The sequence below is a fragment of the Equus quagga genome, chromosome 1 (assembly GCF_021613505.1).
Source record: "Equus quagga isolate Etosha38 chromosome 1, UCLA_HA_Equagga_1.0, whole genome shotgun sequence".
NCBI lineage: Eukaryota > Metazoa > Chordata > Mammalia > Perissodactyla > Equidae > Equus > Equus quagga.
Window position 1 is genome coordinate 13,146,204 of NC_060267.1, and position 16,207 is coordinate 13,162,410.

Below are 16,207 nucleotides of genomic sequence, written 5' to 3' on the forward strand. Positions count from 1 at the left end.
CATGGCACTGCTTAGCAAGCCATGCTGTGGTAGGCGTCCCACATATAAAGTAGAGGATGATGGACATGGATGTTAGCTCAGGGTTAGTCTTCCTCAGCAAAAAGAGGAGGATTGGTGGCAGATGTTGTTAGCTCAGGGCTGATCTTCCTCAAAAAAAAAAAAATTAGTAATAATTCAAAAATAAAATCTTATAATAGTTATTTTAAGCTAACAACTTAAGTTCAATCACATTAAAAAAAACTCTACACTTTTACTTCGCTCCCCACTTTATGTTATTGATATCACTATTTATATATATTTATATTGTGTATCCATTAACACATTTTTAGATATAGTTATTTTTATACCTTCTTTTATGTATTTACATAAGATAATAGTTATTTTTAACATATTTACTAGAATTAAAAGTGATTTACACACCACCATTGCAGTAATACAGTTTTTGTATTTGTCTATATATTTTCCTTTACCAGTATTTTATACTTTCTTATGTTATAATGTTGCTGTTTGGCATCTTTTCAACTTGAAGAACTCTCTCTACCATTTTTTCTAAGGAGGTCTAGTTGTGATGAATTCCTTCTGCCTTTGTTTTCCTGGGAAAGTCTGTCTGTCTCCATTTTGAAGGACAGTTTTGCTAGGTATAGTATTCTTGGTTGGCAGTTCACTTTCTGGTAAACACCTATTCTCACATTAATCAGATAACATATTTTTTCTTCTGCTTCCTTCTGCATAGATTCTAATAGATGTGTGCCAACCCAGTGATTTGGGGGTTTTCAGGGATTGTTAGTTTTATTTCCTAGCTGTCCTGTCTGTTTATGTACAGAGATCAGAGAAACTCAAAACTTATACTATTGTCAATATCTCCTCAACATGTAAGTGTAATTTTTTCTTTTTCTGAGGAAGACTGGCCCTGAGCTGACATCTGTTGACAGTCTTCTTTTTCTTTTTATGTGAGGAAGATTAACCCTGAGCTCACACTCATGCCAATCTTTCTCTATTTTGTATGTGTGTTGCTGCCACACCATGGCTGACAAGTGGTGTAGGTCTGTGCCTGGTATCTGAACCCATGAACCTGGACCACCAAAGTGGAGTGTACTGAACTTTAACCACTAAGCCACAGGGTGGACCCCTGTAATGTTTTAATAACGATTTTCAAATTTTTATTGTTCATGTATGTGAATGCAACTAATTTTGGTATGTTGCTATCTTATTTCTATTTCTCATTAATAGTCTTTAGTTTCTCATGGCCTGTATGTGTTCATACATTCTACATACAGAACTTCTTTAGTACATACTTTGTACCAAGCAAAGATGTTTTAGATGCTTGAGAAGCATTAACAAGAAAAATAGCAATGCCTTCAATCCACATAAGTTGGCTAGAGACAAAGAATAATAAACATAAGAAATAAGTAAAAAAAGTTGTTTGTTAGGTAGTGAAAATGTGATGAAAAAATGACAGTTTAGTCTAGTCTATAGTAAAGACAGAATTAGGATTAAATAAGTTATTTGGTACATGCTTGTTAAGGGAGTGGTACTTTAGCAAAGGTGTTAAGGAGCTCTGGCTATTATATCAAGCATATATCTGAGAATAGATTACTCTAGATTAAAAAACACTGAAAATCCTATATGCCTAGGAACATAACATTGTCATCTGCAAATAGTGACAGTTCTGGTTCTTCTTTTCCATTACTTTTAATTTTCATGTATTTTTATTTATTTACTACATTCTGGATAAGCCTTCTACTATAATGTTGGAACAAAGCAGTGGTAGTGGGCATCCATATCACAAATCTCCTTTTATAGAATATGCTGATAACATTTCTAATTGAAGGCAATATTTGTTATGGGATCTTTTGAACTAAGTTTTCTTTACAAATATTTTCAAACTTTAAATAGACAATAATACACTAAATCCTTAGACACTTATCATCCATATTCAGCAATTTTCAGTACTTTGCCAGACTTACTTCACTTGTCTCTTTTTCCCTTGCTAAAATATCTTAAACCAAATCTAAGACAGTATGCTACTTCGCCATATATAACTCTAAAATTATAGAAGCTTTCAAACCAGATCTTGAAAGACAAAAAACCTTAGGCACCAAAGCATAGAAAAATGAATAAAATAGAAGTTTTAAGTTAAAGTAGGAGAAGGAATCGATGGTGAGAGAGTAATAGATACAAATGGGTTAAGACTAAACTTCAGGACTGTTGATATGGATGATGTGAGTCCAGTGAAATGAAGGCAATGTCACAGTCAAGAGATAGAGCAGAATCAGTCACATAGGAAAGGAGAAGATTTAAAAACTGGGAATGAGACTACAAGTATTTGAAAAGCCAAATAAGTATATTACTGAATGAAGTACCAGGGACTTGGGTGACAGAAGTTAATGTAACTGTGTCAGGAAAGGGTGGCATTAGAGTTGGCTATAGTAGAAATTATTGTTAATAAGAATCACTATCAGAGTTTCCAACCTGTTTGTATGAATCAATAGGTTATATTGTATATGATATAGAGCCTGGCTATATTTTATAGAACCAGCTGGAAAATAAATAGTCCATGGTTTGTTTTTATTAATCCCCCTCTACAATTTTCAAAATGCATTGAAATTAACCTCCAAGGATTTCCCACTGGTTCTGTGGGCCTGTGGGTTAGAAAAATGAGGTAAGGGTGTGCTCTATTTCTCATGAAGTTAGAGAAAATTCCTGTCAGGGGAAACAGTCAAATGAGCTGTCAGTTCTACAACCAACTTGCTTTTACTCTTAATACTAATATCAGAAAAATCTCCTAAAGAGTCTAAATTAATTCTAAAGCAATTATCATAGATCATATAAATATTTCAGATTTGTTTTCAAAGATTTCTATAATTCATTCCTGGTTTATTACCCATATATGAGCTGTTTCCCAGTAATACTGCATTATGCATCAATATCAACATTCAAAGGATACTCTCACCTCGCTGGCTTTTAAAAATTCCCCACATTCTGGAATTCTCAGCCATGCTGACTCTGCTAATATATAATGCATTTCTCAATGTTGTGTAAACATATTACCTTCTCTGTCAAGTTTCTATAGACATCCCCAATTGACTTTTCCTGCTCATCTGTTGTTGAGTTTATTTACTCATCCTTTCAAACACGGACAATAATCTGCCACTTAATTTTTATATTTATGAATGTCTTCCAGTTATAATAAACTTGGAATCCTAAAGGACTAGAAAAATTCTGTTTTAATATTAAACCTGAACATATTCACGACTATACTAGTATATATAAAAATAATGATTAGTACTATTTATTGATAGCTCATTATGTTATGTGCATTCCAGATTCCGTTCCATCCTTACAGTAATCTATTTAAGATGTTATGCCTGGTTCGTAGATGAGGAAATATGTGCTTAGAGAATATAGAAAGCTCAAGTTTTCAACCACTTTCTTCTTTTGTATCTAAATGTTAAATCAACTAGGAAACGATGAAGTTAAGAAATGATTTCTATCTTCTGTCTAACATTTTGAGCTCATTTCAATTTTCTAACACTTTTTCTCAGTAAATCTTGTGTTAGGTCTCCCAATTGGTTATATTGCATGAGAGTCATTAAGAATTTTTCTCTATTGGTTAAAATTATAATTTTCTTTCTGTTACTAAAAAATGGGGTTAATAAAATTTAGAATAATATTTAGTATAATAAATCTTTGTTTCAGTTTTTCTTCATGGGAAAACACATACACAATAAAAGTCTTGACCTAAATAGTTTAGACGTTTATTAATGCACTAAGTAGAATGGGTAGGAATTTTCTCAAACTCATAATTTTGTATATATTGGAAAACTTTAGCCTTTTGTGCAGCTTTTAATTTCTATGAACCTTAACCTTAAATAATTTTGTTTAGGTATAAATAATTGCTATTTTCAAACTAGCCCAAAACCTGAGAAGTATACCTATGTATTATTTTTTAGCTATTGATAGACAGAAAATAGTTTACTGTCTACTCAATTACAGAAATGAAATTAATTTGGTATCTAACATATATTTTACCACTACTTTTTTACATCTGTGTATATATGTATGCATGTATGTATGCCCTTGTCTATCTGTCTATCTATCTATTTATCATTCCATGTACAGAAATATAATGGAACTCAGAAATATGAAGATATAATTAGTACATATCCCTAAAAAGTGTACACTGATAATGGTATATACTTCACTAATCAAAAAATTCTATGGACACACCCAATTAAAATGAGTAATGAAAATATTTTTGCCTTTCAAATGAATGCATTTACATTTTCTTTAAATTATGTAGCACTTTTCACATATTTCCTAGAACATCAGTAACATAGAGAGGGGAATTTCTATGAAAAATAAATTAAAGTCAGAGCCAGCCATAGTGGTCTAGTGGTTAAGATTCACTGCTCTCACCACTGAGGCCTGGGTTCATTTCCTGGTCGTGGAACGAGACCACTGATCATCAGTTGTCATACTGTGGTGGCACCTCACACAGAAAATTAAAACTAACAACTAGGGGACCAGCCCAGTTGCCTAGTGGTTAAGTTCAGCATGCTCCAGTTCATTGGCCTGGGTTTGGCTCCTGGGCACAGACCTATACCAAACGGCCATACTTTGTTGGCGGCCCACATACTAAAAAATAGAGCAAGATTGGCACAGATGTTACCTTAGGGCACATCTTCCTCAGCAAAAAAAGAAAAATAACAAAGTAACAACCAGGATACACAACCATGAGCTGAAGTTTAGAAAAAAGATGAAAATCATAAAATCATATTTTCTGTGTATAGCAAGTGAAATACCTTATCATTTATAAAGCTACATCAACATTTCTGGGGATCATTTTTTTTTCTGAAGAAAACTCAAACATATTTTCACTTTCAAAATAATAATTGAAAAGGCTGTAATTTAAAAAATTGTTCAAAGAATGGTGTGTCACAAAGACACAAGGAAAGCATTCTAATGGAATGAGAAATATTTTAAACAAAAATGCTTGTAAACTGTTAGAAAAAGAGACAAACAAAAATGACATGGAGGCTGTGTTGATTTGAAGAGGCTACTCAAAATTCATATTTATGTTATAAATATGCCTTCATTATGCCTCTGATTCATGACATCATATGTTTACGTTTGTTTGTGAATGATAGAGTCTTCCTCGCCATGTCCATGAAGCCTCGCTTGACTTGCTGATTCCTTAGGCTGTAAATAAAGGTGTTCAGCATGGGGGCTACTGAGGTGTTTAGCACAGCAACTACTTTGCTCAAAGGTACTCTGTCTTTTGCTGATGGATTAATGTACACAAAAATGCAGCTGCCATAAGAGAGGGAGATGACAATCATGTGGGAAGAACATGTGGAAAATGCCTTTGTTCTCTGACTAGTAGAAGGAATTCTCAAAATTGTTCTGATGATATAAATGTAAGACAGAATTATTAATGCCAAAGTGAACAGTAGAGTAAACACAGCACAAGAAAAACCCACTATCTCTAGGAATTTTGTGTCTGAACAAGAAAGGTGTAGTAAGGGGAAATAATCGCAAGTGAAGTGGTCTACAACATTGGACTTGCAGTAATCGAGTTGTATGAATAGCATGAGTAATGGGAATATGATTAAGAATGCAGCCAGCCAGGAAGCAAAGACAAGGAGTGTGCAGACTCTCCGATTCATGATGGTCGTGTAATGCAGAGGTTTGCAGATGGCAATATAGCGGTCATAGGACATGGCAACCAGAAGAAAAAATTCAGTGACTTCCAAGAGAATGTAGAAAAATAACTGAGTCATACAATCACTAAAAGAAATGCTTTTATCTCCTGAAATAATGGTGCCCAGGAACTTGGGTATACAGACAGTTGTGAATGAAACTTCTAATAGAGAGAAATTTCTGAGGAAGAAATACATGGGGGTCTGGAGGTGGGAATCCAGCAGGGTGAGGGTGATGATGGTCAGGTTCCCAGTGATGCTGAGCATGTAGGTGATGAGCAGAAAGACGAAGATCACCACCTGGAGCTGTGGGTCATCTGACAGTCCCAGGAGGATGAACCCTGTTATTTCTGTCTGGTTTCTCATTATTCAGTTATTGTCTGTTTTCCTCCTGCCAGACCTATGGGAGAAAGTGCAAAGAACAAACTTGAAGAGTGGCTTAAACATACCTACGTGTGGAGCCAGGATTTGGCCTAAGTAGTATGCTGTTTCCAGCTTCAGGGGAAGTTTAAAACAAACATATTTATAATGATCCTTTAATTTCCTCTCTTTTTCAGGTGAAAACTCTTTGGTTTAGGCAGACTGAAAAAAACTCAATATCACGAAGCTTGCAGTAGTTGGGCAGGGATTTGTTCCAAGACTTTTCTGACTCCAAAAACCACCTGTGAATTTTCAGAGATGTGCCCACAAGTTTCCTTTCCAATGAGGACCACCTTTGTGCTATTGATCCAATCCCTATACAACCTTCCCACTCTATGCAAGTTAAAAGTTTAATTATATTAAAAATCCTCAAAAATGGAAAAGATGCATTATTTTTTTAAGTGACTGTTTTGTCTTCAGCCATCATCCACTTTTTCTAACACTTCGCTTTTCCAACTCCTGCTACTACCTCATTGTAACTCAGAAACAGTCAAGTCATTGCCTTGAGCAACATCAGATGTAGAGATAGAGGGGACAAAGAAGGGGAAAATAATTCAAGTTGGAAGGGCTTAAAATTGATGTTGATGACAACTGAATCTCTAGCAATATTTTATAATGTTTGACACTACCAATGTGTCATTTTTATGATTCTTACTCCTATACAACTCATTTCCCTTTCCATTTCAAATAACTCATTATTATTTTTGTTACTATATTGAAGAATTTCCCTCAGCTAAAGAGTTAGATAAGTGCTCTTCTAGAAAGCTGGTTAGTAGTTTAATTTCTTTACTTTTATATGTTTTTAAAATAGTAGGTTTTATTTTTTCTCTTTTTAAAGTAAAATTTAAATGATATTATTATACGTTACTTCCATAAAGAAGAGTGAAGATATCTTGTTTTGAATTCAAGCCACTTACCAGGTCTAAAAATCACTTAGTCCCTCTGTGCTTCATCTATAGATACACAGTTTATTCCTCTGTATACAAGCCTGTCTCATAAGGATACTGGGAACATTAAATAAGTTAATACATGCGAAGCATTTAGAAAAATGCTTAGCACTTAACAAAAGCCTTTCAAGGATTTATTCAACGGAAAAAATGTTCCCTAACCACTGAACTGAAAACCTTGCAATTAAGGTTAGTATCCTGTGTAAAAGCTGTGTCTAAGGTGAATAGTACCAAATAAAATTAGCACCAAGATAATCAAATAGGAACAATAAAAACAAAAGAAAATGAGGTCTAATCACCTGGTTGTACTACCTGTCAGGCATTCTAGGCAACTGAATCTTAGCCTTGTTCTTCCACTTTTTGTGCATGGTGACCTCTCCCACCATGGTGCATCTGCCTTCTCCACCCCATCACCACTCCCCTTCCCACCCCCACACACAATCCATTTCTCTCATCTTCAGCTAGGATTTGATCACCGCCTTTGAGGCATGTAAGATATTTGTAACATTGCTACCAATTTTGCTACCAATGGCCACTTCATTTCTCTGCCCCTCATTAGTAACAGTAACCTTTCTGAGAATGATTTCAAATCTTGCATTAAATAAAATATATATATGTAACTGGAACTGTGAGTAGCAGATTTCACCCAAAATCACCTCTTTCCTTATTCCCACAATACTAGGTTTAATGGTCATTGTGTGAGTTCATAAGAATCTTATAGTCATTCTTCCCAACCCACGACACATCCTTTGCTGAAATCTCCTGTGAACTCCAGTACTCTGGCATTTCTGAAAGTTAGGTCTTACCTTCAAAGCTGTTGCAACATAACCCAGTGCCTAGTATAGTCATACTAGATTCAAAATAAACACTTGTCTAATTAATTAATTAATGTTGAATTCGTCATTGCATCACATACTGCCATCAGGTTCCATTCTCCATTTTATGACAAATTCTAGGCTGTATATTATGTAGGTTGTATCTTTGTTGTACAAGATGTATTTTCCTACTTTACTTACTTTTCCAGGTGTAGTTATCTTCTTGGCCTAAATTCCCTGTATTGAGTAAATTTGTAACAAAGGACATGTAAAGGAAGCCAAATTTTTTTATATATAATTTAAAAGAAAACTTCACAAAATATTATTTCAAAATTACTTTCCCTAAATTTCTTTACAATTCTTCCTGTTAACTAACTTACTCCTGCTCAGTAATATTGCTCTTCCTTCATCAGGGTTTGCTTTTCATTGAAAGCACTCGTTTTTCATAATACCTTGAAGTCACTAAATGCATTGTCCTCAAATACATAAGATTTGGTTTCAATCTTAAGATTGAAACTTCTGCAATAACTTACTGACATTGGAGATCCATATTTTTGAAAATATATTATGATTCTATAGTGAATACTGTATTTTTAATCTTACTTCAACTTTTTGCATATTTATTTTTCCTCTTAAGTTTCCTGTTATTTTTAACACTTTTATGAATAAGAATGCTGTGACTCGTACATTTTTGGCTACTGATTAAACCTCTTAAGGATGTATAAAGACCTGTGAAGGAAGGTATTAATAGATATTGGAAGGATTCATGTGAGCAACACTGAAAATGAATGCTTACACAGCTAGTTTTCTAGGACCAGAGAAAATAGGCTTAAAGAAACTCTAGCAAGAGATGATCCAATATTATAGAATTGGGGGTGGCATACTACACTTTTTATGTAAAAAGGCTTATGAAACTTCAGTGGAATGTATTCATTTGCCAACTTCAAACAAGCCTGATGAAAATTATCTACACTTACTCATTCATACGTCAGCCTTTTGAGAGAAATAAACTTCAACGTTTAAGGTGATGTGGTTCCTAGAGCTTTAAGTCATCCCAAGGGTGCTTTCATGCAGAGTATCAAGGATGTCTCCAAGCATTTAACTCATCTTTTCGGCTTTTTATTTCTGAATGCTGACCCATATTTCCCCCAGAAGAACACGGTTTAGGTTAGTAAGGGCGTATTTCCCTCCACCCATTTCATCAAAATCAATTCTTACTTGCCTTCTAAGAATCACTGAGACAGACTCTTTGAGTTATTCAAAATGAAAATTAACAATAATATTTCATGTTTATTAAATAAGACGGTTACAAAGCATCTACAAGGAGTCATTCTGAAAATACCTTTATATCTTGCCCTTCCAAAATCCCTACCACAAAGTTAATATTAACAATAACCTTTTAGATAAAGTAGATATTGATGATTTCTTTGATGCCTAAGAAAAGAAAGGGACTCTATTTCAAAGGACACTTTAAGTTTGAAGGACCAGAGGATGTCCTTTTGAGAGACTGAGAGAAGAGCCTTAGACTGGTTCTATTTTACTTTTGGTGTGTTTTCTTGTTGTTGTTGTTTTCGTTTCTAATAATGTTTTATGTTGCCCTGGGTGAAAATATCTCATAGTAATGCAATAACTTTGAAAGTCTAACTATTTCAACTTTTTCTATGTTTACTAAATTCTCTCTTCTTTTGTTATACCTCATTAGAGGTCATCAGAAGAAATTCACAAATCACATCTGCAAAGCAATGTGCTTTATTGATCATATCAGTTTGTTTCGTTTTACTTTATGAGTTTAAATAGTTTTTCAGGTTTAGGTTAGCATATTAGAGGGAAGGAAAATTGTTTAATTCAGTGTTCTGGATAACATCTACTTCAGCTTCATAATTACTCTAAATTTACTTTGGGCACTGCTGGATCATTCTGGGCTTCAGTTTGTGACTCAGGTTTCCTTTAAGAACTTCTCTTGGCCTGAATGAAATGAGGATTCATCAGGAGAACCCATCCAGTGTTTGAAAGAATTTGTTTTATTCAATACTTTTGATTATTTTTTTTCACAATTATTTTAGATGACTATTTCCCTGGAGAAATCAGAATAATTTACATTTCTTTATTTCAATAGTGATGGGCAGATTCTGTTCTCAGCATGCACACCAGTGTTTATAGAATCAAATCAAGAGAAAAGAGAGTTCATCATATCACGTTTAACAATGTCAGAAATAGTAACACTCATATCTGTAGGGCTTTATGTCAAATATCAACACACATCTCACACTTTCAGGTCACTAGCTAGGCACCTGTAATTAAAACAAGGAAGCAAAGTAAAACAATAATAATAAGGTTATGGTATCAAAATACTATTAATTTCCTATTTATGACATTTAAGGATAAATTTTTATCACAGGAAGAATATGGGCTCTGCAGTTCAAGAAACATTGATTAAAATACAAATGGGCCACTTAATGGATTTGTGACTTTGGATGAGTTGTATAATTTCTTTAAGCTTTGGTTTTCTCTGTTCAAAAAGGAGTTGAAATTTGAAGCGTGTTTTTGAGAGTTAATTGCAACAGTATAAAAGAAAGTACTCTCTAAATCAGGTGGCCCTTAATATTCTTTAAGAGTATCTGTTTTATTATTTTTCTTTTAGTTGGAATTTACTTTGGGGAGGCTATTCATAGTAATCCTGATTTAGCAAGGACATTAGTTATTCCAGTGAAACATTAAGAAATTTCATATTTTTTCTCATTTAGCCCTTGTAACACACCTATGACTTTTATTTTTATTCTCAAATGTAAGACAAGGGTCACAGAGGTTATGTACCCTAGATATTTTCATCTATCTAGCCAGTGTCAAGTTAGTCACTGACTAAATGAAATTAAAAGCTATTCTCTTAAAAAAAGTACTACATAGCCCATATTCAATTAGAAACACACAGACACAAGTATAGTAATTTCCTGTCTTTAGTGGAGAATGAATAAATTGATATACTAAAACAGAATATACTAACAATGTTTTACAAATTTTAATATTCCAGTTGCAAACTATAACTGTCATATATCCTATTAAATTTGATTAAAAGTTGAGCTGAAAAGTAATGAATCAATGATGGGGTTTGGGAGACTTCCATCGCCTTCTATATTGTCTGACTTACGTCTGATTTTTATACTGGCTCACTAAGTCTCAGAATAGCTGGAATATAAAAAATATACGCAATTGTTGTAATCCAGGGAAGCCAGCACTTCTGAAAACATTTGCTCTACTGAACAGATTTACTCTCTATTGACAATGATTTTGTCTAAAATTTTCCATTTTATCCAGAAGGGATATATTTCTTTGACTACAAAGAGTGAGAAAGGAGAAAATACGTAAAAGAGAAGAAATTACCATGTGGTGTTTTAAAATTCTCTGGTATGGTTTCTGTATAGATTTTATGTAGCACACACTGTTTTGTTCTTTATTTCTTTTATTACGCTTTTCAGTAGTATTTTTTACCAAGTCATTTTTATAATGTTTTCTACTTTGTTTTGATGGTATCATTTTTCTCTTTTTGAGAAATTAGGTTGTCTGGTGTGTAATCTTCTCCTTCCACCCCCACAGTGGATCTATTCCTCAGATGGGTTCTCATTTTGACCTCTGAACTCCTGACCTCTGTACAGCTTCAGCTATACTGTCTAGTGATGTGTATGGGTGGAAACTTAAGCCCTGGATTGTGAATTTCGGAATTAATTAAAAGAAATGGCAAAGACGATCCTCGGGCTAACTCATTATAGAACCGTTCTTACCTAATTTGGCTTCTTAAAAAAAAAATCTCTTTTTTTCTTCTGAATTTTATTTTAAACTCTTTCCAAGAAGCAGCATTGGAAGAGGACTGCCTGTTTAGTTTTACAATCTAAGTCCACAACCTGTCGGGGCTTAGGAAGAGAAGAGAGAGGAACAAATGTGCAAGAGGGACAGAGCAGCCCTCAGTTGTTTTATTATGTCCTCTCCCTAGCTCTGTTCCGGTATCATCCTGAGAAGACCAGGCAGGTAAAGCTGTTTCTGTTGATTCTTGTCTGCAGTGGTGACAGGAAGGATAAAACCCACCAGCTTATACATTTAGACACTGAACATTCTAAGAGCTGAGGTGAAGAATCAGTACCCTCATTCCTTTGCTTACCTATGACTTGGAGTATGTTCCAAACAGGTATTAACATAAAGCCAGCTTAGATGAATAGTTTCAGAGGAGCGTGACTTGTCTTGCTTTTGGACAAGCTCGTTTAGAAGCTGATACATTCCTTCCAAAATTCACTTCTAAATGCTTGTATTATGAAGATTGGGTCAAGCCTTGGCTAGTGTTCTTGAACTTTGATTCATACCAAGTACTTTTCTTCCTTGTTCAGCATACTCAGAGATATGCAGGGCATGTGGAGTTGATGGTAGCCCAGTCCTAACAATCTGCTGCCACGTGTTCTGATCAGCTTGACCTGAAGAGTGGGTAAGACCTTCACAGATCTGGGCACTGGTCTTCTGGGCACTGATTAGGCATATCACCAGGAAGAGAGATATTGTGGCAGCCACAGGACACATCTCTCGGAATGGATTTTGCTTAAAGTTTTGAACACTCCTGAATAGTGTCTAGGGGTAGAGGTTAGTTATAACCTCAAACTTGTGTGTTTCCACTATGCTTAGATCATAGAGACCAGGAAACTGACACCAGTATATTGATTACAGTTGTCCTTTGCAGATAAATTGGTGGTCCACAAGGAAGGAAGTTTTGATAGTAATATATTTTTGCCAACTTTAGCCTTATCTGATTATGAAAATTCCTGTGGTAAAGGACATTTTAAGGGATCCTCTAATCTACACGCACAGGTAGTTAGAACAATCATATACTTTCAGATGTTATTGATAATTTTCACATGACAGCCATACATGAATTCTGAGGGACCAGGTAAGACTAAACCTTGATCCAGTTTGCTCAGGGTCTGTCACTTCCCTGGCTGTTCTCACCTGTGATTTTTAACAGTACCTTTGCATTTTCTTCAAGAACTTTGCAATGGTATGATTTCTTGGTCCATGCCCACAGAATGGTAACATCAGTGATTTTGGATACCAGGGGCATAAAGCGCTCATACTCTTCACAATCTGAATGACTGCAATGGTCTGTTTTGCTTTGTTGATTCTAAAAGATGAATCAAAGGTGGGATGTCACATGCAAGTCTACAAATAGAAAAAAATTAGCATATTTTCTGTTTTCTTTATATTATCTGACCACACTTGCCATGCTCTTTTGTGGAAGTATCCAACTGCATAAGGCTTAACTAAATAAGAAATGAATTATTTCTCTATTAGTCCAAATAATTGAAAGTAAAATTAAAGCTCAGTTCTTGAGAGAGTTCTACTTAAGAGAAGTAGAAAAGCAAATCTAAAAATTTAAAAAGTAGCAGGGATAGAATTAAAAGAGAGGATTTATCAGACTGAACATCTTGTAAGTTTTCTGATCTGTGATAAATTATATCGCCGTCCTGAGAAGCCAGGATATGGACTTCTTTGCAGATTCTGTGTTAGCGAGAATGACCTGTGACACAGACCTTATCTGCTCCTTTTAGAGCAGGCACATGGGGATCAATTTCCTGAAGAAGCTAAAGGAGCCCTGTGGACTCTAGTTTGGAAGATGCTAATGAACGTGAATTGTTGACAGATCTGTGAGCAAGTTGTGAGTACATGTCTGAGGGAAGAAGGTCCAGGGAGACCCTATTAAAAGTGCAATGAGAGAATCAGCTACAGCCTAAGAGTCAGAGAGAGGTGAGAGCCCTGGATGACACCTCCGAGCATGGTTAGAACAATGATCGCTTGGTAATCACTGAAATATGCTGCTGCATTGGTGACAGAATTGGAGGGTCATCAAAGAGCCCCAGTTTCTGAAAATATTTCATAAATTACTTTTGAAAAATCAACACAATTAAGAGTCCTTTCATTTGTAGGAGGGTGGATAGCCCAACAAAGTAATTGCAAATTCATCAGAAATCAAACCATCTCTCAAATTATGATTAAAGCATTAATCCACCACCCACCTCATAATATAAATGTATATTATCTAATTTTCTGTCCATCCCTTTCTTCTTGTTCGTGACCTGGTATTACAAGAATAAAGTAAAATGATCATACTCAAAAAGTGAGAAAATGTGTGGTTAAAAACTTTGTTTTGGATAAAGGCTAGTGTTCTCAGTAGATAAAAGATAAAAAGTCAACAGCAATACTGGCATCAAGAACATTAACAGCAAGACCCAGGAGAATAATAGGAATAACTAATCCTTACTTACTGCTTTCTATGTTTTTTTTTAAGCAGGGGCTGAGTCTGTTACACACATTAACTTATTTAATCCTCAAAGAAATCTTTTGAGCCTGGTCTTATTTTTACCAGTATTTACATATGAGAAAATTTCAATAGATTAAATTGCTCACATTTATAATTTTCACTTAAGTGTGATCCTTAAACAATATAGTTTAGTGTTGCCTTTTTTTAATAAAAACTTTATAAAAATGGAATTACAATGTATGTATTCTTCCCTGTCTAGCTTCTTTTGTTCAACTTTATGATTAATATTTATCTGCGGTGTTGCTTGTAGCTGTGACACATTCATTTTCATTACAGCATTCAATTATATGAATTTACCACAATTTATTCATCCACTGTTAGGATTTTTTTCTCACTTGAGGAAATTATGAAAAGTACAGCTATGCTGACACATGTCTGAAGTTTTTTCTATGAAGTACATCCAGGAATGGAATTTCTGGGTTACTGGGTAGGTATAACTTCAACATTACTATTAATGCCAAACTGATTTCACAGTGGTTACTATTTGTAGCATCACCACCTCTGGTGTATCCAGTTACTCTCTGCCCCATATCCTCCTTACTCAGTACTTCAGATTGTCAATTTTTACCTATCTGATTGATGGGAAGTGGAACTCATGTGATGTTAATTTGCTTTTCTGTGATTACTAGTATAGGTGAAGAGTTTTCTTTACCTATATTGGCCATTTATATTTCTCTTTCTTTTTTGATAAGGGAAGATTGGCCCTGAGCTAACGTCTGTTGCCAGGCTTCCTCTTTTTCTTTTTCCTCCCCAAAGCCCCAGTACACAGCTGCATATCCTAGATGTGAGTCATTCTAGTTCTTCTCTGTGACACACCACTACAGCATGGCTTGATGAGTGGTGTGTAGGTCCATGTCCAGGATCCAAACTGGTGAACCCCAGGCCACCGAAGGAGGAGCACGTGAACTTAACCACTTGACCACAGGGCCGGCCCCTATATTTCTCTTTTTTGAAGTTCTTGTTCCAATCTCTTGCTTCCCTCTTTTTCAATGGCTTTTCGTATTGTATATATGGAGTTTGTTATATATCCTGAATGTAATTACTTTTTGGGTTATATGAGTTGCAAATATCTTATACTTTTCACTCTGTTTATGGTGTTTTTTTGACAAACAGATTCTTAACTTTAAAAAGGTCAAATTTATCAATTGTTTGTTCTATCTAACTTAAGAAATTTTTCCCTACCTTGAAGCCATGAAAATATTATATTATCTTCTTAAAAATTAATTTTTTGTCTGTCAGGCAAAATTAATTTCCAGTTTCACTTTCCCCATATATATACCAAATATTCCCAGTGCCGTTTGTTTGTAAGACTGCCCGTTTTCCATTGTAGTGATAACTTTATCATAAAGCAAGGGCCCACACATACATGAGTCAGTTTCTAGGTTCAATTGTCTTCCATTGGTCTATTTGTGCATTCCTGAACCAAGACTATACTGTCTTAATTAACATAGTTTTAGAACAATTATTGACATCTGGTGGAGTAATTCCCCTCATTTTGTTATCCTCTTTTTAGAATATGTCATTATTTTTGGTCCTTTGTGGTTCACCAGAAATTTTCCTTATCAAATTAAAAAAATTTTCTATTGGAATTTTTATTGAGATTGCATGGAATCTATGGCAAACTTGTGAAAATTGGTATCTTTAAGACATTCCGTTTTCTATCCTAGAAATGTGGTACACTCTCCATGTATTTGGATCTTTAAAATGTCTCCAAGTAAAAGTTTATATTTTTCTCCCCAAACTCTTGCATGTATTTATTCATAACTACTTGATATTTTTTTGTTTTTGTGAGGAAGATTGTCCCTGAACTAACACCTGTTGCCAATCTTCCTCTTTGTGCTTGAGGAAGATTGGCCCTGAGCAAACATCTGTGCCCATCTTCCTGCATTTTGCAAGTGGGACACCACCACAGCGTGCTGAGGTATGTGGTAAGACTGACTGGTTAATTCCATGGGTTTGGGTTCATTGCTG

At 34.8% G+C, this 16,207-nt stretch overlaps 1 protein-coding gene across 1 annotated transcript; it reads right to left on the reverse strand.

Moving 5' to 3' along the window:
- Nucleotides 1–5,111: 5,111 nt before the first annotated feature.
- Nucleotides 5,112–6,068, reverse strand: LOC124250917 (olfactory receptor 6C1-like). The gene has a single exon (XM_046683220.1). The coding sequence runs from the start codon at nucleotides 6,066–6,068 to the stop codon at nucleotides 5,112–5,114; it is 957 nt and encodes a 318-aa protein (XP_046539176.1).
- Between the last annotated feature and the right edge of the window lie 10,139 nt (nucleotides 6,069–16,207).